This window comes from Prionailurus bengalensis, chromosome E1, assembly GCF_016509475.1.
Source record: "Prionailurus bengalensis isolate Pbe53 chromosome E1, Fcat_Pben_1.1_paternal_pri, whole genome shotgun sequence".
Lineage (NCBI taxonomy): Eukaryota > Metazoa > Chordata > Mammalia > Carnivora > Felidae > Prionailurus > Prionailurus bengalensis.
In genome coordinates, this window is record NC_057347.1 from 15690727 (window position 1) to 15715892 (window position 25166).

General features: G+C 43.8%; 1 protein-coding gene across 3 annotated transcripts in view; it reads right to left on the minus strand.

The window, feature by feature from the left end:
• Nucleotides 1-25166, minus strand: part of VPS53 (VPS53 subunit of GARP complex) — a 150943-nt gene that overhangs the window by 77660 nt on the left and 48117 nt on the right. For all 3 annotated transcript variants that reach the window (XM_043585515.1, XM_043585516.1, XM_043585514.1), the window contains 6 exons: nt 21923-22009; nt 18058-18173; nt 15759-15878; nt 5559-5637; nt 2580-2723; nt 1985-2127 (listed from right to left, as the gene is read on the minus strand). In XM_043585515.1, the coding sequence (XP_043441450.1) occupies nt 1985-2127; nt 2580-2723; nt 5559-5637; nt 15759-15878; nt 18058-18173; nt 21923-21925 (605 nt within the window). In that variant the 5' untranslated portion in view covers nt 21926-22009. The remainder of the gene's footprint in view (nt 1-1984; nt 2128-2579; nt 2724-5558; nt 5638-15758; nt 15879-18057; nt 18174-21922; nt 22010-25166) is intronic.

The following is a 25166-nucleotide window of genomic DNA, read 5'->3' on the forward strand; positions in this document are numbered from 1 at the left end:
CAAGTGTCCTTAAATCAACATTGAAAGGTTATCTAAACCTATGGCTGCAAATGTGCTTCTGAAAACAGCAGCCACATAGAACATACAACACCTGGAGGGAACCCTAAGGTAAACTGTGGGCTCTGGGTGGTGAGGATGTGTCAATGCAGGTCCATCGATTCTAACAAATGCGCATTTTGGTGGGGGATACGGGTAGCAGGGGGGCTATGCATGGGCAGGGGCAGGAGCATATCAGAAACCTCCATATCTTCCTCTCAATTTTGCTGTGATCCTAAAATTACTCTAAAAAAATAAAGTCTATTAAAAAAACTGAAATCAACAGGCAAAATCCCTTAAGAAATCCCCCCACTGTGTTTAAACACAACTTAATTAAGCATACAACTTAATTGTACTCTATGATTTTAAGAAAGATGCCTACCATGAATTATTCTAAAGGTTGAGTTATGCTTAGACATGAGACTTTTTTTTTTTAATTAGCCTGGAATTAATGTAATTGTGCACTGCAAGAAGGGCATAGATAACTAATAAAACCCAGTTACCGGGTGATAACACTGTTGTGGTTACACAACCACAATCAAATACAGAATAAAAAAAAATTTTTTTTTTTTAAACATTTATTTATTTTTGGGACAGAGAGAGACAGAGCATGAACGGGGGAGGGGCAGAGAGAGAGGGAGACACAGAATCGGAAACAGGCTCCAGGCTCTGAGCCATCAGCCCAGAGCCTGACGCGGGGCTCGAACTCACGGGCCGCGAGATCGTGACCTGGCTGAAGTCGGACGCTTAACCGACTGCGCCACCCAGGCGCCCCCAGAATAAAAAATTTTGACTACAGTTTTAGCTTTCTCATGGACACACAGATCTAACCTTCTTGGGTTTTAATTCGTCAATATAAATGAGCTATCTGGCCCTGGGTGACCTTCATAGAAACTGCAGACAGGATGAATGAGAGAAGGTCTTTAGAATGCTTAGAACATTCGATGCTGATACTATGAACTATCCAAAAACTATAAAAACACTGTTAAGGGCAGGAAATTTGTTCAACAAATATTTCCTGAGTGTCTACTATGTCAATGAGGTAGACACTAGCCCTGACCCTACAGAGCTACCTATGTAGCAAGTCAGAAAAGCAAAATGATGACGGATATATACATACACTGTATGCTGATATATGTGATGGAGACACAGGAGAAAATGTGGGGTGATGAATAACACAGGGAAATCTGGTTGATGAGCCTTAGCAGGTTAACTAGAAAAGGCAGAGTGTTCGAGGCAAGGGTCAGGCCAAAGGAAAGCGCTAGAGCAAAGACGGGAGCAGATGCAGCTGCTGTGTTATACATAAATTACTCGTGAGGGGAAAAAAACGAATGCTTTGGCTACAGGCTACTAGCCCAGGGCTCTCATGTACTCCTCTTCACTTCTTTTTCTAGAAAAAAAACATACATTCTCTCTCCTCTCGGATTGGAACTCTGAAGTTGAAGAAGTTGAAATACAGCCACAGCTGGAGTTTAGGGGTTGGTTTTGGGTATATAAAATCTGACTTTCAACAGGAAAAGGGTCTCCTAAAGGGAGAGAGTCCAGCACAGGAAAAGTTCTCATTAAAATGGTAGCTTTCAGGTGGCGCGTGGGTGGCTCAGTCGGTTAAAGCGTCCGACGTTGGCTCAGGTCATGATCTCATGGTTTGTGAGTTCGAGCCCTGCATCGGGCTCTGTGCTGACAGCTCAGAGCCCGGAGCCTGCTTCAGATTCTCGGTCTCATTCTCTCTCTGCCCCTCCCCCACTTATGCTCTGTCTCTCTCTGTCTCTCAAAAATCAATAAATGTTTAAAAAAAAATGGTGACTTTCAAACGACAACAACAAAAGGTGGAAGTGGCACCCGATGCACGAGGCAACACGGAGCCCCTAGAGACCAGGGGATTGATTTCAATCGACCAATTTCAATTGATTTCAATTAACAGTAAAACCAGCCTAAAAACAGAATCTACCTTGTGACGTGGCAAAATTCTACTGCAATCCTCTCGGTCATGTACCACTCACGTGGAAACATACGGCCATATTTCTCCTCATAGTCCACGAGCTGGCGTTTTATCCAGGCATAGCGTCTGTCGATTTTGTCCAGCCAGGCAACCTTATTAGGAAGGGAGGGAACAAAAGCCACCCAGTGCTTAGAAGCAGTGTTGACAGTTTAAGGAAACAAGCAGAAACACAGAACCAAGAAAAACAAAACCAGTCTCTTTATTTCTCACAGTTTTAAAGAATCTAGGCTACTTTTTCACTTGATCCAGAGGTACTGAACTTGGTCTACGATTAGACTTCAGGTGTCTATAAATTTCCTGAAACTGCATGCAGTTTTATGCATGGGTGCATTTTTCTGGTGAGAGGATCTGTAGCTCCCATTAGTTTCTCCAAAGAGTCAGAGACGTCAAAATGGTTAAGAACTACTGAACTGTCCAGTCAGCCTCTCACAGTTCAACCATCAACGTTTTAAGGCAGTAATACTAACAACATGTAAATCAGCAGAGCATTTAATTTTCAATAAAATTCAAATGTAACATCTGATTTCACTTGGGTAATACTTACATCTTGGTTTTCTTGAAAAAGTACTAGATATTCTGACAGATGCTGTTTAATAAACTTTTTGATGATTTCCTGTTTGATTCTAGGGTCCAAAATATTAGCAACCAGACACGCATCTCGTAGGACGTTGCTGGGTCCTCCTGGCCTCTGGTAAAACAAACAACGCACACCAGTTCAAGGGCCAGAAACAACCTTTAAATCTCATGGCCTCTGACAGCTGCTACTTCTTATTCCTCTCTTGGAGTTATTATTACTTCCACTCCCCTGACACTTAGTCTTCTGCAAAGTGGATGGATATTTTAGTTACTTGTTACTCGATGAAAGAATTGTTAAGCTAGTCTGTAGTAGCCCATATAAGAGCTACTCTGTGAATCAGCAAGGAGACATTTTGGAAACAGGGTCAGCAATGGTCACAGGAAATTCTGCTTTCTGAACACAAAAACTGAAATCACCTTGCTGAAGGGCTTTACATTTTTTTTAAATGTTTTTTGAGAGAAAGAGAGAGAGAGAGAGAGAGAGAGAGAGAGAGAACACAAGTGGGAAAGGGGCAGAGAGAGAGGGAGACACAGAATCTGAAGCAGGCTTCATCCACGCTCTGAGCTGTCAGCACAGAGTCTGATACGGGGCTCGACCCCACGGACTCAGAGATCATGCCTGAGCTGGAGTTGGACGCTTAACTGACTGAGCCACCCAGGCGCCGCACCTTGCTGAAAAGCTTTAAAATTCAGAATGACACCAGTCTCACTCCACACGTGCCACATCCCCTTGATTCCAACCTCAGATTCCTGTTCCCAGGTACTTTATTTGTGCCAAACAGTGCAGTAGCATTTAAAATCTAAAACCAGGTTCCAAACCACCAGACTTGTTTTGCTGACAGTCAACTACTCAGAGAGGTAACCAAAGGTAAATATTATGGTTTGGGCCTTTTGATCTGAAAAGCAAGAGAAGGGCTATCGAGGAGCCATACTCATACACCATGGTGGGAAGGCCTTTGTTCTTACTGAAAGCAATTTGACATGCTGAACTTTTCTTTATAGTAGCTCACTGAATGAACATGGTTGGCTGAGTGAACTATAGCAAAAAGAACACTTGGAATCTACTCTTGGCTTGGCCAAACAGCTGTGTAGCTTTGGCACAGTTACTGAAACTCATCTGAAAAATGAATGAAAAAAATGGACTTCAATTAGGCGATGGCTGACGTTCTTCCAAATCTTCATGATTTTTTTTGGGTAAACTCTGTCCAGTGTATCTATCTCAACTGAAGTTGAAGAGTTTTGTAAGTGTTGGGGCGGCTGGGTGGCTCAGTCCATTAAGCATCGGACTTGATTTTGGCTCAGGTCATGATCTCATGGTTCATGGGTTCGAGCCCCGCGTCAGGCTCTGTGCTGACAGGGTACAGCCTGCTTGGATTCTCTCTCTGCCCCTTCCCTGCCTGCATTCTCTCTCCCTCTCTACCCCCTGTCTCTCTGCCCCTCCCCCACTTGTATTTTCTCTCTCTCTCTCTCTCAAAATAAACAAACTTACATTTAAAAAAATCTCAATTTCTATTTGTGAAGTAGAAATGGCAACACAAGGCCTTTAAGAAAAGTCAACAGCCACTGAAAAGGAAAAAAGAAAACTTAGAAAAACTAAGTTACCCAGCTGCAGAAAAAGGAAGCAAGTTGTTAAAGAAAACCATTTGAACTTCATGTGGAGTTGAGAAAAAGACAAAGTAGGTCATGACTAGTTTCTTCTAAATAATAAAGCTGGTCTTCATTCATATCTTTCTGATATTTCTTGAAACTGGGCTAGATAGCAGAGCATATAGTCAAACAGACTTGGGACACTAAGAAGAGTCCGGTGCTTATAAGTTGTGAATATCTTACAATCCCTTTTTACAGGATTGCTTTCCAACATCCACATCCTACCGTTATATCAAGTGAAGAAAGAGAACAAAGTCCTGAAAGGAACATGTTCTACAAATAAAATATCTGATTACTAGAAGGCAGCCATAATATTTGCAGACATTAAAATCAAGAGCAGGTTTCCTATAGGAAGTCATCTACAAAGCTGGGGCAGCTACTCCCACCTACTTCCTAAGTTTCTTTTATGGAGCACAAAGAAAAATGATTAAGATATTTCCAGTTATTGAATTATAGAGCGGGTCCAGGAAACGTTCCTTGGCTCCGTAAATGAACATATATCCCCATCTCCACCCACCAAGTGCAGTGAGGAATGCTGCTTGCCTGTGTGTGCTTTGGTTCATTTGTGTTGAATAATTCCTTCTCCCGAAATAGCTCAAATAATAGAGAAAACAAGCTTCTGAAGGTTCTTCTCTCCCCAACACATGCAAAGCATTAAGATTACATCTGCTACAGTCTGAAAGATAGAGCTAAAAGCAGTTACCCAAGCACAATGACAGCCAAGTGAGGCAAGGCTTGTTATGGGAGAAGTGTAACCATAGCTCACAAGCGAAATACTGCGGGCTCCGCAGACACAACACAAACAGCCATGCCACCAGCGAGAGCTAAAGGGATTAATCTGAAAGAACAGGATTCTGATCATTAAAAGTGAATCTCCTAACTGTGTCCCTCAGAGTTACATAAGCCTGCGGATGCTCCTCCCAGCTGTCTTTTCACCAAACTGAAACCAGCAAGTTATGTAACGATCCTAAAAAACACTGCGGCTTGAAGATTTTTTTTTTTTAACACAGCCATGAGAAAAAAGGAATTTACTGGGCAGACGAGATATTGGGTTTGACACACATTAAATTAAACCAAAATAAATCCTCACTTTTTGATGCTGGAAGAACACAGATGAAGATCAACGTTGCTTTGGGATACTGAAAATCAGAGACGGTCTCACTGCCCTGAACCTTCAGCAAACAGACTCGTGGCAGCCAGCCAACACTTTTGGAATGGTAAAGGAAGAGTAACCGTAGCGAGTGTGAATCAGGAAAGAATGGTGATAATGTCTGACTAGAGGGAAAATGCAAAACAATACCTTGGTGCCCTGGGAAGGAAATGCTTCTTCAAAATCAGCCAGGATTTGCTGTCCTAACTCAGTCTGGGCGGCTTTCACTCTGGAGGGAAAAGAGAACATGTCATTGCCTGGTGTAATTATCATAGCTCCATAAGTAATTATGCAAAGATCGATAAGGGGCAGAACTGTAGAAATCTTTAGAGATCGTCAGGGAAGTGGGGAGGTGTGGCTAAATAAGAGAGGTCACATACTAGTTAGTGGCAGGTTTATGACCAGGACCCAGTCATTGGATTTATTCTCGTGATGGATTTTCTATATCCCAAAGTTCTTCGAGGCCACCCCCGACCTGGTGTGGGGTAGTATATGTTAATCTTTATAAAGTGTCATCAGGGGGTAGTTATGCTGTGGGAAAATGCTCTGTTATAATGCCCAATCCAATAGAAATTCGTGTTGGATTACCGCTACAATTTCTCTCGTGCTCCTTGTGGTACAGAATGCAGGAGGGCTCCATATTGCTTCAGAAACGTTTTTTTTCAACCCTGAAACCAACACCAGGATCCTAAGTTTTAACAAAAAAACGAAAAGAATGTTTTCTAAAGGAAAAAGGAAAAAGATCCGAAAGATAAAATGAGCTACCACTTGGGAGTGAAGGCCAACTGAAGGAAGATGAAGTTCACTCAGAAGACTGATGGACAACAAAAACGAGTTCGAAAGAGGGATGCGGTCAGGACTTAACCCGGTGGTCTGCACGTATACCGGGAGCTCAAGAAATACTTGTCGGCTTCAATGAGAGGAGGACGGAGAAGCGGCCAGGAGGAGAAAGGAATGGCGTGTCAGCACCTCCTGCAACGATCACATCCTGTCCCAGCCGCCAGGAGTTGGATGCCTCGCACCAGCCATTCCCCCAGAGCTGGACTGCCCTGAGCCCGAGGCAAATATTTCACCTTTGCTAAAAGCACCATAAAATAGTGTTCTTCCTTTTTTGGTCTCCACCCTGTTGCTTTGGAATTAACTTTGTAAAGTTTCTAGAAATAGTGAACAGCTCAAAACCACAATTTCTTTGGCTATTCAGCTGTGGCTGGCAACCTACTGAGAATTTTTTTTTTTTAAATGAGGGGACAGGCAGGACCCCAAACAATCTGTTTTTTTCTGTGGCAGAGTAAGTATGCTTTATTCCACATTCTTTCCAGGGCTTTTCCACTATCTTCAAGATTTTTAAAACCATTCCTGTAAGTGGGTTTGCAGCCTCTTTAGTTGCTCAGTGACAGAGATAAGGCTATTATTACTGGGACGGCCCCCAAATCACAATCAGGGCCGGCCGTCCAGAGTTGCCCAACGGACAATGGGAAACGTGCCTTGAGTATGAGGTCTGACAGGAGAGAAGAGAACCTGCTTTTGTAAAACTGGACCTCAAAGTCTTGTGACTCCACATAACGGGCCAGGCAGACAGCCTCCCCTGGTGCCAGGTCACAAGACTGAGGCAGCTTCCAGAGCCTCAGGCCCCGCTGTTCCTGCTTGCCTTTTGGCAGCACACAGACAGCCCCGGTTCCCTCCTGAGCCACGGGGACAATCCCTGGAGGGGAAGCTCCACCCCAAGTCAGGGACACTCATGTCATATTCTCAGGGCTCCTGAGCATCTCAGTGACACAAAGGTCCCAGCTCTGCCTCTTTCACCCCTCCCACCCCATCATCCCCGAACTCCACATTCTTGCCGGGGTGCCTGAAAAGACCACCGGAGCCTATGATAAGGCCTGGTACTCCCAGAGCGCAGAAGAGAGGGGAAGAACCAGGGTGTGATTTGTAGACCCCCTAGCCATCTTCTCCAATCCAGTTTCAAAGTCACGTCTTAGGAGCGCAGACCTAGCTGTGCCACCAGTGAGCCACATGTAAATAAGTCATGTTCCCAGCACGGGCCACAACTAGGGAGTTGTGAAGTAAGAGGGTGGGATGCAGGCCTGTATCGGATGCCTTCTGCTGTCCTCTCCAGGACTGACTGCCGCCCAGCGCCCACCTTTCCAGCGCCAGTGGGCTCGGCAGGCACCTTCACAGGGGGCTGCAAGTTGGATGTGGAATTAATGCTGGAGCACAAGAATAGGCTTCGGAGCATAAATGTTTCCAAGCACAGTTTCTGAAGCATCCAGCAGTGACTCAGATGAAAGAGCAACCATCTCCCTTACTGATACTAATGATGGTATCTATAATCCCAAACCACGATTCCATGCATTTTCAGGGTGAGATGTAATATAGTCTTTATGCTCAGTTGTCTAAACAGGATCCTAGAAAGCAGTCAACCCTAAGAGAACATATCCTGGGCCTAACTCGTTCCTCTTCTAATGATGAAAGTAAGTTCTGTAAAAAGAGAGACTGGCTGAGACTCTGTTGGCAGAAAAGAGTTGAACTACCATGATTTTCATAAAAACGGCTAGGAAACTTACCTACAACTAACAGAGAACAGAAATTTACCTACAACTAACAGAGAATAGGGTAAATAAAAATTCCTCCTGGTATCCAAGTAAGCTCAGTCTGCTTCGGTGGTGACAACTCGGTGTTGATCACTTAGGCAACAAAGGAGTCGCCGTGCTGATCAGAAAGGAAGGTCAACCAAATGACTTCTAGTACCCTCCACACCATCTGATGAAGGGTTGCTCAAAGGTGACCTTTGCACACTGGGTGGTAGCAGAAGGATACAGTAAATTATAAAAATTATTTCGACATCTGTGGATAAAGTAACCCTGACGCTTCCATTACCTTGTCAACGGCTGTCCCAAAGAAAACATCCTGGGCACTTCACAATAAGCTGACCTCCCAAAGTCTGCACTGGACAGAACGGTTAATTAAGTTAGTCAGATGCTCTATTTCCAAACAGACAGGCTCTGTAAAGAATCCCACCCCAGAATCAGAGTGATTCAGTGGGACAATTTGAGATCGTCAAGCACAGCCCTTGTACTTTCGAAACTGAAGTTCTTTCAGAAAGAACTTGTCAAAGTCACACAGTCAGACCTTTTCATTTTCCAATTTCTCTCATTGCTACACCATGCGACACCCCCTCTCCCCAACCTGCCAAGTATCTCTCTCATATAAAAAGTAAGTTATAGTCCTCTACAATATTTTTTTAGCTCAAGGGTTTTACAGGTTTCAGGAGAATGCAAGAATCTTCTACTCTTTCTCAGGAAATATCGACTGATTACTAGAAACAGTTGCTTTCGTGGATATTCTTGAACCAGGAAACTTGAAATATAAAGATGGTATTTACAAAAATCTTTCCTTCAATGCTACATTAATATTTAAGCATTTTCTAGAAGGGTGGCTGGAAGAAACAGGTATATTCAAATCAAGGTCCATGAACTTCATATTTCAAACATACAGGCAAAGGTCACAACCTTTCATGCGACTTCTGCGATTTACAGACAGCAAGCTATTAAACTGGAGAAACTAAAGCAATACATAGGGTGTAACTCTGCTGCTTTCCCCCTTCCCCACAAACAGCTACTTCTATCATTTCCAGATGGTTCCACCATCACTTATGTAAACATAAGGGAGGAGAATTCACCAGAAATGATGCTAAAAATAAGAAATCTGGACTTTCCTCAAACTTTTAGTACCTCTTGAAAAACAATTGTAGTCAAGCACTGAAAACAAGAGATTTCTCCTCCTGTGTTGTTTTTGGTGTTACTTAATAGCACATATTCTGTATCACCAACACAAAAGTTTTGCAAACGGAAGCTGCAAAATGAACTAAAAGAAAAATAAATCCTCCTGTGTTTGCAGCAATCCTACGTGATAATGAATGGCAGAGCCCTGAAATATACTACTAGAATGTTAGATTTTCTCTTTTTGAAGAGAATGTCTTACAACAGTGATCACAAAGTTCCTTCAAATGTATAAAACCACCTCTTTGAAAAACGTTAAAAAGAAGAGTCCTAAAAGAGTGCATCCTCTTGTAGGTCTTGTTTGTCCCTACAGACAATTAGGAATAGAATTCAGTTCTGCCGTATTTCTGCCATCGACAATGCCCACCCAAGGGGCACCTTGGGTGGGCATCTGACTCTTGATTTTGGCTCAGGTCGTGATTCCACGGTTTGGGATCAAGCCCTGTGTCGGGCTCTATGCTGAGTGTGGAGCCTGCTTAGGACTCACTCTCTCTCTCTCTCTCTCTCTCTCTCTCTCTCTCTCTCTCCCCTGCCTGTACTCACTCTAGCTCTCTCTAAAAGAATTAAAGCAACAACAACAAACAATGCTTATCCAACACAACCAACTGGTAACCAATCCCTCCACACATCTCCTTGACCTCATGGCCACTGTCTTGGTAAGGTTCTTATCTTTTCTAGGCTAGAACATAGTCTCAATCTCCAGTCCTTTGTGCCTATAATCCATCAGACTTTTACAAAACACAAATGAGATCATGCCTCTCCCCGCTTAAGATTTTTCACTGTCCACAAAATAAAGGGCTCTTTAGCATGGCATATAAAATCTGATCCTACCTACCTACGTAGCCTTTCACACTCCATTGTGTCCCAAAGCACCATGATGTTCTCTCTCTCTCTCCTATTGTTCCTCCTCTCTTCTTGTCTTGGTGGTAAGATCCTACCTATTCCTCAAGACCAGATGCAAACTGAACTCTTCTGTCACTACTGCCCTCAGCCCCCAAAGGCGGAATCTTTCAATTCCTCTTCTGAGGTCCTGCTATTCCTTGTACAGTATCTACCAGTTTTGTTATATGCACGTTACACTAAAATTTTCTACTAATGTCTCTCTTTTCCTCACAACAATGGTGAACTCGTTGAGGGCAGAGCATATGTATTTCTTACTTTGTGCCTTCAGTACCCCAGCATGGGGCCTAGGATATAGAAAGTCCATAGTATATATCCTTTAGGTAAATGAAGGACAGAATAAAGTGAATTGGGAAAAAGATCAACTCTGGATTATCACGAGGGTAAAGGGAGGGGATAGTGCCTTCCCTTCTCCTCTTCCATCCCCTGAGCACAAGTCTGCCTTCTCCATCCAAGCTTCCTTCTTTCCGGCAGCTCCTAAGGACCGGTTTGTCTGCTCCCTTGGCTACTTTGTGACCCCAGGGTGATATGGCGACCGGCCAGTTCTAAGTGTGAAGGAGTTAGGAAGGATGGGGGAAAGGGTGGTGATTTCCCTAGTATTCTGCCAAGTTTGGTTCTTCCATTCCCTAACGGTTCTGTGGCATTGCCACTAGAAGACAGCACACTGAGTACCTGCTGCAATCTCCCCTTCTGCCCCAAATCCTTAGACACAATGACAAGATTTTAATAAAAATCCAGAACCAGGCAAGAAAAGGAGTGGCACACTAGAAACTCTTTGGACTGCCTGGGAGCACAGGACTGAAGAAGGAAATCACTGCTGAAAACTGCTTTTCAAACATGAAAGACATGAGGGTAGTGGAGACCAAGAGCAGGAAGTGAATGCCAGCGGGGAATGCCAGCGGCTCCTGCAGGAGGAGTCACCAAGCCAGTGTCCGGGTCTGCGTCCCCACCTTGTGCGGCCAGGTAGGGAGTGGGTATGCGTCTGAGAACCCCAGCGGTGGCCAGAGGGCTGACAACACCCAGGCAGGGCAGGGAGCCCCAAGCCCAGAAGATCAGCCGCTGGCCTCTCCACCTGGCAGTTCCAGCCCCACCTCACCTCAGAAGAGCACCTGCGGCACTTAGCTGAGCAGCACGGCCCCCTCTCCGTCACCGGTGGGTGGCAGGAAAAGAGCATCCCTGATCAGAACGACGGAATCTGAAAGCCAAAAGTGAGTTTTCGGCTAGAAATCACCCAACACCAGAGGAACGCTAATACCAAGAAAGAGAGTCCCATGATTAGCAAACCGAAGACCTTCTATCAGAGGACAAAGAAACAGAATAGGCAACTCAGAGCTTCAAAATACACAGACTCTATACACCCTGAGAGATTTAAGAGGATATTGTGCCCATGAAAAAAGAATCAAGTAGAGATCCTAAAGATTAAAGTGAGACTGCTGAAATAGAAACTCAACAGCTGGGCCAGACAGCAGAATGGGCATGACTGAGGAATACATTAAAACAGTAAGGCTCAGTTGAGGAATTCAGCCTTTTTAAAAGGGGGAAAAAAGAGATGCAAAGTAGGAAAGAAAAATTAAGAAATATGGCAGCAGATCTAGAAGTTCCAATATTCGTGCAATAGGAATTCTTTCCACTAAGAGAGAGAATAGGGAACAATGCATAGAAACTACTCAAAGACATAGAAGAAAACGATTTCTCCCAACTTAAGAAACTTATGAGTCTTTATTTATTTAAAAATTTTTTAAATTTTATTTAAATCCAAGTTAGTTAACACATAGTGTAATAACGATTTCAGGAGTAGAATTTAGTGACTCATCACTTACGTATAATGCCCAGTGCTCATCCCAACAAGTGTCCTCCTTAATGCCCATCCCCCATTTAGCCCATCCCCCTACACAACACTCCTCCAGCAACCCTATTTGTTCTCTGTATTTAAGTCTCTTATGGTTTGCCTCCCTCTGTTTTTATCTTATTTTTCCTTCCCTTCCCCATGTTCATCTGATTTGTTTCTTAAATTCCACATATGAATGCAATCATGTATGTCTTTCTCTGACTAATTTCACTTAACATAATACACTCTAGTTCCATCCACGTTATTGCAAATGGCAAGATTTCGTTCTTTTTGATCACTGAGTAATACTCCATTGTATATATATACCACATCTTCTTTATCCATTTGTCAGCTGATGGACATTTGGACTTCTTCCCATAATTTGGCTGTTATCGATAGCGCTGCTATAAACACTGGGGTGCATGTGCCCCTTTCGAATCAGCATTTTTGTATCCTTTGGATAAATATCTAGTAGTGCAATTACTGGGTCGTAGGGCAGTTCTATTTTTGAAACTCGAGTCTTTATATTGAAGATACAGTAAGTACAGAGTAACATGAAGGACAAGAGACCTATATCCTAGTAAAATTCCTGACACACACCCCCCCAATCTCAAATGCTTCCAGAGCAAAATAAAAATCAAACAAAAACAGATGATCTTATAAAGGAGTAAGAATCAGATTGACCAGATTTTTGATAGGCAGTAAGAAACGCCAGAGAGTAGATTTGCCTAGTCTATCATGCAACAGCCAATGGGTAGAAGCAACCTGTGTGTCCATCAACAGATGAATGGATAAACAAAATGTATAATATATATTTACAATGAAATATTCAGCCTTAAAAAGAAATGAAATTCTGACACATTCTACAACATGGATGAACCATGAAACACTGTACTCAGTAAAATATGCCAGGCACAAAAGAACAAATATTATATGATTCCATTTATATGAGGTACCTAGACGAGGCAAATCACAGAAACAGAAAGTAGAACAGAAGTTACCAGAGGTGGGGGAGAGGAGGTAATGGGAGTTACTACTTAATGGGTAAGAGTTTCTGTTTGGGGTAATGAAAAAGTTTTAGAAATAGAAGTGGTGATGGTTATATAATATTGTGAATATACTTAATGCCACTGAAGTGTATACTTAAAAAGGATTAAAATTTTATGTTATGTGTATATTAACACAATTTTTTAAAAAGTAGGAATCCCGAATAGACCAATTACCACGGAAGAAATCACAGTGAGAGTCAAAGATCTGCCTTGAAAACAGGTAACACATCCAGATGGTTTTACAGGCAAGATCTACCAGATCTGACAAAGCATTAATGTCCATAATATATATAGAGACTTTTACAAAACAATAAGAAAGAAAGAAAGAACTCAATATTCAAAGAGGCAATGGGCAAACAGGTATTTCAAAGGAAATGCAGATAGTCAATAATTAAATGAAAACTACTCTCAGTAGTTAGCAGAGAAATGAGAATGAAAGGAACTGGATGTTATTTTTCATCCATCAGTTAAATAAATCGGAAAACTGACCATTTAGCATCGTTGAAGGTATGGGGAAATGGGTACTGATACTGTCCAGACAGTGCTATAAATAAAAAAAAGTCTCTTAGGAGGGCAAATGGGAAGTCATTATTAAAATTTTAAATGTACGCTACCCATGACCCAAAATCTCTCCTAGGGAAATATTTACAGATGTGTAAAAAGGGGTAGATTTTAAAAATCAGAAGCAAACAATCTAGTGATGTAAGAATGGTTAAATCATCTGCAGTGTATTGTACTTTGGAATTCCAGGTATCAATTAAAAAGCACGAGGCAGGTGTGTACATATTGATGTGGAAAAATCTCTAAAATACAATGAGAGGTTAAAACCAAAAGGTAAGTTTCAGAATGAAGCATATGGTGTGAAACCATTTATTTAAAATGAAACAAGGGGTGACTGGGCGGCTCAGTCAGTTAAGCATCCGACTTTGGCTCAAGTCATGAGCTCACGGTTCGTGGGTTCCAGCCTCGCATCGGGCTCTGCACTGACAGTGCGGAGCCTGCTTGGGATTCTCTCTCTCTCTCTGTCTCTCAAGACAAATAAATTAATTTAAAAAATAAATAAAGAAAAGAAAACTGGGGTGCCTGGGTGGCTCAGTCAGTTAAGCATCTGGCTCTTGATTTCAGCTCAGGTCATGGTATCGCGGTTGTGGAACTGAGTCCTGTGTTGGGTTCTGTGCAGACAGCACAGAACATGCTTGGGATTCTCTCTCTCTCTCTCTCTCTCTGCCCCTTCCCCACCCACGGTCTCTCTCTCTCTCTCTCTCTCTCTCTCTCTCTCAAATATATAAACTTAAAAAAATAAATAAATAATAAAAGAAAAGAAAACCACAAACTGAAACTATAGATTTATGTAAGTGCACAGATAAAGATCTAGAAGGATACACATTAAATTGATAAGAGTCACTCCCTGTATAGGTAGAGGTACAGCTAAATGGCACTTTGGTTTCATCTGTATATTTTTGAGGACGGCGGGGGAGGGCAGAAAGAGAGACACACACACAGAATTCAAAGCAGGCTCCAGGCTCTGAGTTGTCAGCACAGAGCCCGACGCAGGGCTCAAGCTCACAAACTGTGAGACCATGACCTGAACTGAAGTCAGATGCTTAACCAACTGAGTCACCCAGGCACGCCTGACTTTTGTTAAAATAAAGAAAACATATCCCTGGATCACTTATACAATTACCTATAGGATTACAAATACAGAAACGTGAGGAAAAAGAGGCCTGTAGCAATCAGGCCTCATTAAGAAGGCAGAAGTGAAGATGATGGCTGCTGCTAAGTTCCAGCCCCCTTGTCTCTTCTTTGTGGCAAGAAAGGTTAGGATTCGTCAATCATGATCATCTCTGCCTTCTCGGTATTCTCCTTGCCTTCTTTCTAATAGAAAAGACACTGAACTCACCCCCCTCCCACTGTCCTTTAGAATCTTCATCTTCCTTCTAAGCATCAGCCTTTCTTTCTACTGGTTCTGAATCTGGGATTGGAACTCAACAGAGGTAAGAAGAAAGAAGAGGTTAAGTCATCATTTTGTCACCTCTGAAGTTCTAGTGGCAAACAAGATTTTCCAAAGACTCCCACGGCAATATTGCCTATTCCACGTGCCCTTTCTGTCAGTGGGACTCTGACATTCCCCCCACTGGGAGAGGTGGCTTAGAAGAGACTATGTTCCTTCCTCCCTCATCCAGGCAGCCTTGTGACTAGGAATGATGCTATGGGACTTCCAAGGTCTGGTTCTCTTGGGACCTCGCCATGAGGAAGACCAAACAGCCCATGGAGGACAACTCAGCTGAACTCCCAGTGCACAATGAGCACCCACTCGCCAGCCAGGAGAGTGAGTCACGGATCCTTCAGACCCCTCCTGAGCCACCCCAGCTGATGCTGTGTGAAGCAGAGGCGAGCTGTTCCGCTGAGGGAGGCCAAATTACAGGAGTAAAATAACTGTTGTTTGTCAGCCACTAAGGATTGTGGTGATTCGTTACAAGGAAATAGACAACTGGAAGAGTTTTTCTCATAAATGTGGACAGCCAAGAGTTGTCTACACATACAACATTCCAGCTGCCCGTCCTGGGATGCCGGGCCCACAACCATCTAATATAGATTGCTTTAGAAGATATGGTAAGGAGTCGGTAAGGGATATGGTAGACAGGACATCTGTGTCACACAGAGACAGATCAGATGACATCTGAGGTTCTTTCTTACAAGATTCTGCAGTGAACATACTGAGCTAAGTGCTGAAGCGCATCCTAGCACGGTCTTTTCTTAAAGCAGATGATTGTTTTCTCCAATGACACTTTACCTCTCAGAAAGCTGCCGGATCTGTGGAACTCCCATGTACTTGTGGAAGTGCTCCAGAACATTCATCACACCCTGAAGAAGATTAGCAACTTCTCCATACTGTCTTCGCCTGGTCATGGCTCTGCAAGGAAATAAGAAGTCGAGAACGCTAGAAAAACACTGAGGACACAAGATACAGATGCAGGACAACCTACTCTGAACTACAAAATAGAGATCAACTCCATCTGGTGACCATGTACTACCTGAGCACTGAATACGTAAGGTCCTGTGCCTTGCTGGTGAAAAAAATAAGACCTAGTCAAAATCCTCAAGGTGACATTGTTTAGTAAGACAGAGAGAGAGCCAAGTACACATCTAACTAAAACCAAGTAGGACAAACTGAGTCTACACAGAAGTACAAGTTATGCAATACAGGAGGTACAAAAGAACGTGGGAATGATGGAGGGGTCGGGGAGGGGAAATCTAGGAAGACTATGGATTTGGGTTGGATGTTATGGGATTAGCAGGCTTTTAACAGAGATGAGGGATAAGAATGTTACTATCTGAGGATTACAGCTTAGGGGCAAACAGAACACATCATCCCAGCCTACAACAAAGGGTGTTTATATGTATTTAACTCAAATCTGTAGGTTTTAAGCCAATGTTAAGCAACTCGTCTCAGATAGGTCTACTTTCACTACTACTAATGTTAATGAAGCTTAAATAAAAGAAGGCTAATAAAATCAACAGTTACACAAGGAAGGACAAACTATTAGTTCTAAATTTTTCATTAGGGTGGAGCTTTTAAAATAATGTATAATTTATGACTTCCCTTAGGCATTAAAAAAAAAAAAAAAAGAGGCTTTTAAAAAGACAGGACCAAGCTCAAGCAAACATATGGTATGTTGCTACCACTGCCTGGTCTGATAGTCTGGTGGGAACCACAGCATCTGGGGCAACAGACAAGGAAACAGCTCCTCTAGTCTCCCACTGGCCGGCTCACCTCTCTGATCACTGCTTGCGGGAGGATGGGCCAGGGTTCGCTGGAGCTCACACAATGCCTAGAGAGACCACGAAGGAGTCTGACCCCTTCCTCCCCCCAGCTTTGGATGCTGCATCTAAATTTCTGTGCAGATGCTCTTTCTCTGTCTATACGTGAGACTACACTGACACTGGGGCAGGGGGAAATTCTCAGCCTGAGACAGACCACAGAAGTGAACCGGCATGTCAGAATTGTGCTAGTAAAACAGGCCTTTGGATTGCTTCTTGCGGTAAATAGCCAGCTCTTTGTTTTAATGGTGTTTCTAATGTCCTCACGCATCATTCCCTATAGCTCCTCTAAAAACCACGCAGGGTGCTACAGTCTTTGAAAAAGACCTTGAAAAAGTGGGTTGGGGGACATCTGGGTGGCTCAGTTGGGCGTCTGAGTCTTGATTTCAGCACGCGTCATTATCTCATGGTTCATGAGTTCGAGCCCGGCATCAGGCTCTGGGCTGACAGTGCGGAGCCTGCTTGGGATTCTTTCTCTCTCCCTCTTTCTGCCCCTCCCCAACTTGTGCATGTGCTCTCTCCCTCTCAAAAATAAATAAACCTTAAAAAAAAGAAAAAGTGGGTTGGAGAAAAAAGGTGGGATGAATGATAAATCAAAGCTCTGTTTCTCTACTGAACATCCAACGGCAGTGAGACTCAGCCCAACACAAGTCGGAAAACTTGCCAAGCAGAGGCTGCAGGGAGCCGTTACAGTCCTGAATGACCTTGCTGGCCTTAATGGTAGAGATTTGCCACGTTTAAATGACTTGTATTCTTAGAGTCATGCTCCACGTGCTGTCTGGGTCCCTTTCATACTCCTTTGCACCTCACTTCAAAGCGTCAGGTGTTTGTTACATTTTGAACACCAAAGGGCACAAAGCTAAAATGGTTGGGGCGCCTGGGTGGCTCAGTCAGTTAAGCAGCCGACTTTGGCTCAGGTCATGATTTCGCAGTCCGTGAGCTCGAGCCCTGCGTCGGGCTCTGTGCTGACAGCTCAGAGCCTGGAGCCTGTTTCAGATTTTGTGTCTCCCTCTCTCTGACCCTCCCCTGTTCATGCTCTCTCTCTGTCTCAAAAATAAATAGACGTTAAAAAAAAAATAAACAAAGACAAAAACAAACAAACAAAGACAAAATGGTGATTAACATTTGAGACCAATCTGCAGAAAGTGGGGCAGGAGAAGTACTTGGCTGAAAAGGAAAAGGAAAAAAAAAACCAAACCCTATGCTGCCATTTTCTTTACATGGCACATTCACTCGCGGTGGACCCCAAAGAGAAAGTTGACGCTGCTTACTCAAGGGAATCCACGCCACCTGCTAACATGTGCAGGTGGTTCAGCGTTGTGATGGAGGTGGTCAGGTGGCGTTTGGCATGATCTAGCTGCTTAATATCGCGGGTGATTTCTTTAACCTAAATATCGAAAAACCGCAGGAGAAAAAGGAAGAAGGTTAAGAAAGATGTTAAATTCATTTGCAAGAAGCCCTGTAAGAAAATAAGGCAAATGAAGCAAGGAAAAAAAACCTCCGGTTAGCCCGGAAAACACAGACATTCTCATAATGTATAATCAAAATAACCTCCAATCAGCCCATTTGAATTTCATCTGGCATTTCTTCAGAAGACTTTACCCAGGAGTACAAAATCCTCAATTGCGAGAACGACATGAACTTTCTTTTTCACCTCAAGTGGAGTGATCCAAATAGCAATTTAGTATGGAGCATGTGGTCCAGGAGCCAAGTTCAGCGCATCTCCTCTTGAACAAGGTTTTTTTTTTTTTTTTTTTTAGAAAAGTATGTCTTCTGACAGGGCTATCAGTTTCAATACAATGAACAGTATTAGTCGGCTCTTCTACTGAGATGGTCTTTATTCATGGAAATAGACTTTACTGTCTGATCCCCAGCAAGGAAAGATTTGCTCTCAAATCTCAAGAAGACTAAAATGTAATACACTTAATATGTACTATTCTAGATGAGATGTAAGGTCTTCAGGAACCGAGAAGGTAATTGGGGGGGGGGGGGGGGTAGAATTCGGACAGTGTTGACCCAGAAGATCCAAGAGAAAGAAACTCTGTACCTGGGAATACTAGTGTATTTTAGTCACCAGAAAAGCACATTCAGCAGTGAGGTGGGAACAATTCTCCAGCTTTGCTAATAATGAGGCAGAATGTTCCACTAAACTGCCTGAGTTGATGTTGACCAAGAAGTTTTCTGAAGAGCAATTTGATTTCCCAATTTCTTTGATACCTGGAAGGAAGGGAGTGCCTTGGACACCAGGCACAAGCCTTCCAGTCACTGGAAAGAGCTATCTTCCATGAAAAGTGACAAACTCCAGGGGGCCTGGCTGGCTCAGTCAGTAGAGTATGCGAGTCTTGATCTTGGGGTTGTGAGTTCAAGCCCCCCATGTTGGGTGTAGAGATTACTTAAAAAAAAAAAATCTTAAAAAATAAAGTATATCTTTCACAAAGGAAGGTATATAGTACTACTCAACTGTATAGAGTTAAAAACGATTAGGATGAGGAGGGCCTGGGTGGCTCAGTTGGTTAAGCGTCCAACTTGATCTCAGCTCAGGTCATGATCTCGTGATTCCGGAGGTCGAGCCCTGAGTCAGGCTCTGCATGGAACCTGCTTGGGATTCTCTCTCTCCCTCTCTCTGCCCCTCCCCAGCTCACGTGCATGTGCGTGCTGACTCTCAACATAAATAAATAAGCTTAAAAAAAAAAAAGTTAAAAACTTGGTAGTGAGTTATGCTCACGTGATCAGAGTTCGATCATCCGGGGTGAACGCATAGAGTGAAGATCATAACCCTCCCAGCTTAGTTCAACACCCACAAACCTGTTGAGCTGACCTGGATCTTAGCAGTAAAAGTCCTTTCACAGGGACTTCCTCATCATGCCTGCTCTCTCTTGTCACTCTCAGGCTATCAGTATCTCTACTTCTATTGCCCAGGGTGGGAAACAGATTAAGAACCTGTTATTCTTCACAGAATAACTGAGTTTGGGGAAAAAGAAGATCAGGAGTGGTATAGTGAACTAGATACGGGAGTTTGGCCCCAGAATCTGACAACCCACTTCCAACACTGAAATCATTACCCTCTTTCCTACAGAAAAATCCTGGCACCTCTTTTGAGGTTCCTTAGCTCTGTTGGGTCTGTTAGCTCAGGGGTCTTTAACTACTGTATTAGAAGTCACAGTCATCTATGACTCTTTTCATTCCTGCATCATTAGTCAGTCACTAAATCCTGAGTACTCGTCCAGTGCCTCATCACAAAATCTGACCCTTTCTACTTCTTCAGACACCCCTTGCTCTGCACCAGAGGTGACTAGTCTCTCTGTTCCCAGTAACTCCCGTCTTTCCCCATCACATATCCTGTGCTTCTCTAGACATCACCCTTAAAGGCAGCTCAAGCAAGGGATGCTCAGGACAAAGTCACAGAGATCGCGACACAAACAGAACACCCTTAGTTAATGTACCTGAACTGTTACCCAGGGGCAGCCAAAAAAGGACAGAACATGACGTGTTCTGACTCCAAGGTTTTGGAGTCAGGCAGCTCCAGGGTTGAATCTCAGCACGTCCAGTGTCCTATAGAAGCTGCCTGGCCTCACTGAGTCTCAGTTTCATTGATAAGATGGGTAATCATACAAATAATAATAAAACCTAGTTCATAAATTTGCTGTGAGGGCTAAATGAGATCACTTGTCCCACTATAAAGGGACATCCATGGCACGGTATTTGGCACACTGTTGGAGGGCAACAAATATCCGTTCTCTCTTCGGTCCTACCTCTTCTTCCCTTTAGCAAAGCGCCATCCAGGAAAGCAAACTGCTTTAAAATAAAACATCTACTAACTTCCATGCTTCAACGGCCCGCGGATGGTGCTGGGGGTAGTGCATCCTGGGGGAAAGAACCACCAATCCGAATCCCTCCTTGATGACATACAGCCTCTATCAAAGACTATTTAATTCTCTGACAAAGTACAAATATTATCATTATTTATTTTCCCCTCCTTCAACTCTTGGTTTGGTAGTTAAAGTCTGTAACACTACCTGCCTGGGAGAATGAACAGGAAGAGCTGACGGTGAGGGACGGCAACAACTGATGCTCACTCTGGGCCTATGTGTGACACGTCATCTCAATTAGTCCCCACAATTCTATGATGTACTCAGGATGGTCATCTCTGTTTTAGAGTGAGGAAACTGAGGCACAGAGGGGCTGAATAACACGGTTAGTAAGTAGAGGGGTTGGACCCCACCCAGGCAGTCTGACTTCAGACTTCACTTCTCTTCACTGCTCTATCAAACTGCCCGCCCCCCTCCCACTCCATGTCCTTCCCTATCTTGCCACACGGCCACCGAAGAGAGCTGAAGGATACACATGAGGTCTGTTCCTGGAGTAAATTGTAACAGGATGTGGGGAGGAAAGACTGTATGGATTTGGGAGTTTTTATAACCAAAAGAAGTAGGGGGGCAACGACATCAGTAACGGCTTCTATCACAAGCCTCGTACTATGCCCAGCGCTCTTCATACGTTTAATTCCACAACAAGCCTTTGAGGCAGGTGTTACTGTTCTTACCTTACAGGCTGAGGAAACTGGAGATCAGAGACAACTGAGAGACATTACATTATGTGGCCAGAATGTGTGCGTGGGAGCTGACATGTTACAGTGCCTGCCGTGGAGGAGGAGTGGGTGAGGCTGGGTTCTCCGTCAGTGGGCGGGCCTCCTGAGCACATCACCGGAGGACACAGATTTGTCAGAGGACAACTTCACCAAAACCGTAAGCATGCACTGTGGCAGGATCCGTCCCACCTCCCAATTCCAGTACCAGTTTTCATGACATATCGTGGATCTTAACTGAGAAATACGTGATATAAACAAATGCTCAAGAAAAGAATCCAAAATGACTAGAACACTATTTTGGGGAAGAAGAAGAAAACTTTTCCTATTTAAAAAAGGGCTGTGAATGCAGGGCAGCAGGGAGGGTGAGTCACTGCACGTCTAGCTGCTCCTCTTGAACTGATCTGGAATGTACGCACAGGGCTTGCTTTCGAGACGTGGGTGCTGTGGCTGCCAGCAAGTGGGAGAAAAAGCCCATTCATGAGTGTGACTGGACAAGAACCGAACTTCCTCTTCTACTGCAAGAAAGTCAGGAAGAAACCTAAACTCACCATTTGCTCTGATTTTTCTGCTTTGTCTTTGATATCTTTGATTTTGCCAAAGAGCTGCTGGATAGCTTTCTGGGCCTCTTCAAGTGCCTAGAATAAAAGAAATAAATGATAAACAAGAAGCAACACAAGACGGCCCCCAGTCACTGCACTATAATCGAGTCTAGCTTCAGAAGAAACCTACCAGAACGCGCGCTCTTGACTCATTGTTCTTACGCAGTTTTACTGGACCCAAATAGTAGACGGACTCTAGCGTTTGGATACAGGCAAATACACAAGGTTCTTGCCAACCTGAATCATAAAGTTTTAATTTAAAAACTATCTCCCTCCATCTTAGTGATGACTCCATGTTACTGATGACAACACAGGAATAAAACATGCACATCTGTACATGTTGGCACATGTGTGTGCATACATGTGTGCATAATAACCTTAAAGCTTGTAGAGAGACAGAGGTGGTTCTAATTTGGGAGAAACTCTGAACTTTGAAAGTTCCAGGAGACTGTGCCTTCAACAAAATCAACTGTGCACGGGGACTCCAGAACTGCGGTAAACCTTTAAGTTATTTATTTATTCTGAGAGAGAGAGAGAGAGAGAGAGAGAGAGAGCGCGCGTGAGCATAAGTGGGGTAGGGGCAGAGAGAGGGAGAGAGAATTCCAAGCAAGTTCTGCAACTTGACACAGCACAGAGCCTGACGCAGGGCTCGAACCCACAAACCATGATATCATGACCTGAGCTGAAATCAAGAGCTGGACGCTTAACCGACTGAGCCACCCAGGCGCCCCGTGAGCCAAATGTTTCTACTGAAAAACCTATAAGATGGATGCCACACATTTAAAGTATGATAAACCAGAGTTGCTCCCACGAGGAGGGGGAAGCAACATTCAGGAGTTGTCAGGGCACTAAAAGCACACATGTGGAGAACATATGTACTTAGAAAAGATATAGCAGCCAGCAGAAGAACTCATACTTCATTACATCAAACACACTTTATTTATTTTGGATTTAAGAGTGGTCTGTCCTAACCAGGCCTCACAAGCCCTTTTATGAATGTAATGATAAGACCAATGTCACCCTAGAGCTGTGTTTCCTCTCAGTCTGCACAGGGAAAGAGGAGCCTTCCTGAGAGGGCCTTCCAGAGGCAGGAAGAAAGCAGAGCCGAGAGAAAGGGAGAATGACAAAAGCCCTGATAGAATTAACTGGACTTCTGCATTCAGCTGTACCAATGAGAAAGCCACCCGAGACCATGAATGAATACGTTTTCTTTTGTACTTAGAAAACATCCCCCAAAAGAAACTTGAGCTGGCTTCCTCTGCTGGAAATTCCTTCCTTGGTGGAGGCAGGGATCGTATCTTTCTTTCCTCTGTAGGCTTCCCAGGCTGTCCCCTTCTTCTGATATTGGGAATCCTTTCTTCTTCTGGAGCTCCTTGCCCTTGTGTGTGGCATAGTTCCAAACAGGAGTTTCACACGTGGGGACAAGTACGCAGAGCCCTCACGTGTGACTGTGTTACAGCTCCTAAAATGCATGTCCAGAGGGTACTCTGAGAAGCTGTGTCTTTAGCCCTATTGCAAGTCTGAGGGGACACTGTTCAGGCAGCCGCTCGCACCTCCTGGGGCGTGCCGGGTCAGCGTTGTGTTTGCTCTGTGGGATCACTTCACTTGTATCTACAGGGGTTTGTGGGCAAAGAAGCTTTTGTACTTGTAGCTTCTGCCACCTGGACACAGGATTTGAATCGTCAGAAAGTCTGGGCTTAAGACAACAGTCGGCATTGCTATCAGGGCCCAAAATTCCTAACTTGGGAAACGTTACCTAAAATGCAGGAAACGATCAAAAGAGGGGATGGAACGCAAGTGGGTCATGCTGAGCAGCTCCTCTCAATCCCGTTCTGCCCCAAAAGGATGCCCCCTCTCACTCAGCAGTGTTTCCACTCAGTTTCCTGCCATCCTAGGATCCAGCACCCCTGAGACAGCTGTGGCGGTGTGAGAAAACCCTAACCCTGTATTTTCCGACCAGCAGGCAGCAGTTTGAGGCCCGCCTGTGCTGTCACACTGTGTGCGCAACCTCTCTGGGCATCTGTTTCCTCGTCTGCAGAGTAGTGATGACGATACCTACTTCGACGGTCGTTGGGAAGATTCAATGACATAACAGATGTAAAAACTGCACAAATATTAGGTTTATTTCCGGGGCTCAGGACCACCTAAGCAAATGCATGCACGCATATATGTACAGATATACAGGGACATACGCGCATACGTTCCCTTCTGGCCACGCCTTTCCCTCTCAGCACAACCACCAGGCCTGCCCACTATCTGACGCTTCCTAGCCTAAGCCACTCCCTGAGTGAATCCACATCTGCTCATTCCACCCCTCCAACCCCCAAGAATTTTCTTCCTCACTTCAAATAGTCACCTCCTCAAAACCAGGATATGAACCAGATTCTTTTGAGCACTGCCTACTACCATACTGCCCAACTTCAGATTTCATAAGATTGTGAGAAACCAAAATCAAGTTCTAACAAAATTAAAATGATAAAAAGGAGTAAAATGTCAAATGCCCATTCACAACCAAAGGAGTAAAATTTCAAAATAAAATGTTCAATACAGCTACCGAGAGCGTGCAAATCTTTGTTATCTCCCATGACTTAGTTCAAATGCCACTTTTTCCCCATCCTTTCCCCAACTTCCCCTTCCTTTCCAACACCCTCTCTATATGTAAACAAACACATATGCAGCAGAGGGCACAATCAATTCATTCATCAGCTGGGTGCCTGTGATCCTTCATGTAAACTTAACATTCATAACAAGTTTTTTGTGAGTGTGTCTTTTGGTTGGACCATGACATCCTAGAAGGCATGGACCATATCTCATCCATTGTGACTTATGGACACCCGGGGCAGTGCCCAGAATGATACAGTAGGTACTCAATACATGTTTATTAACTTGAATTTTAAAATCAATTATGGTATATGCATGCACACATATATACACACACACGTGCGCACATATACACACACACACACGCTCCACCTTTGCTCTCAGGGTAGTCAGGCAACACATTTATGTAGTTTATGGCTGTGCCAACATTTCAACTGCAGACCTTCTTTTAAGCAACAATAAATTAGGTTTACAATCCTCACATACTGAAAAAAAAAATACTGGGTCAAATCCGTACTCTATCATAAATAAATTCTCATTTTCCAGCAATGCAGACCTTCACGGTCTCGTAACTGAAGACTAGCTGTATCTG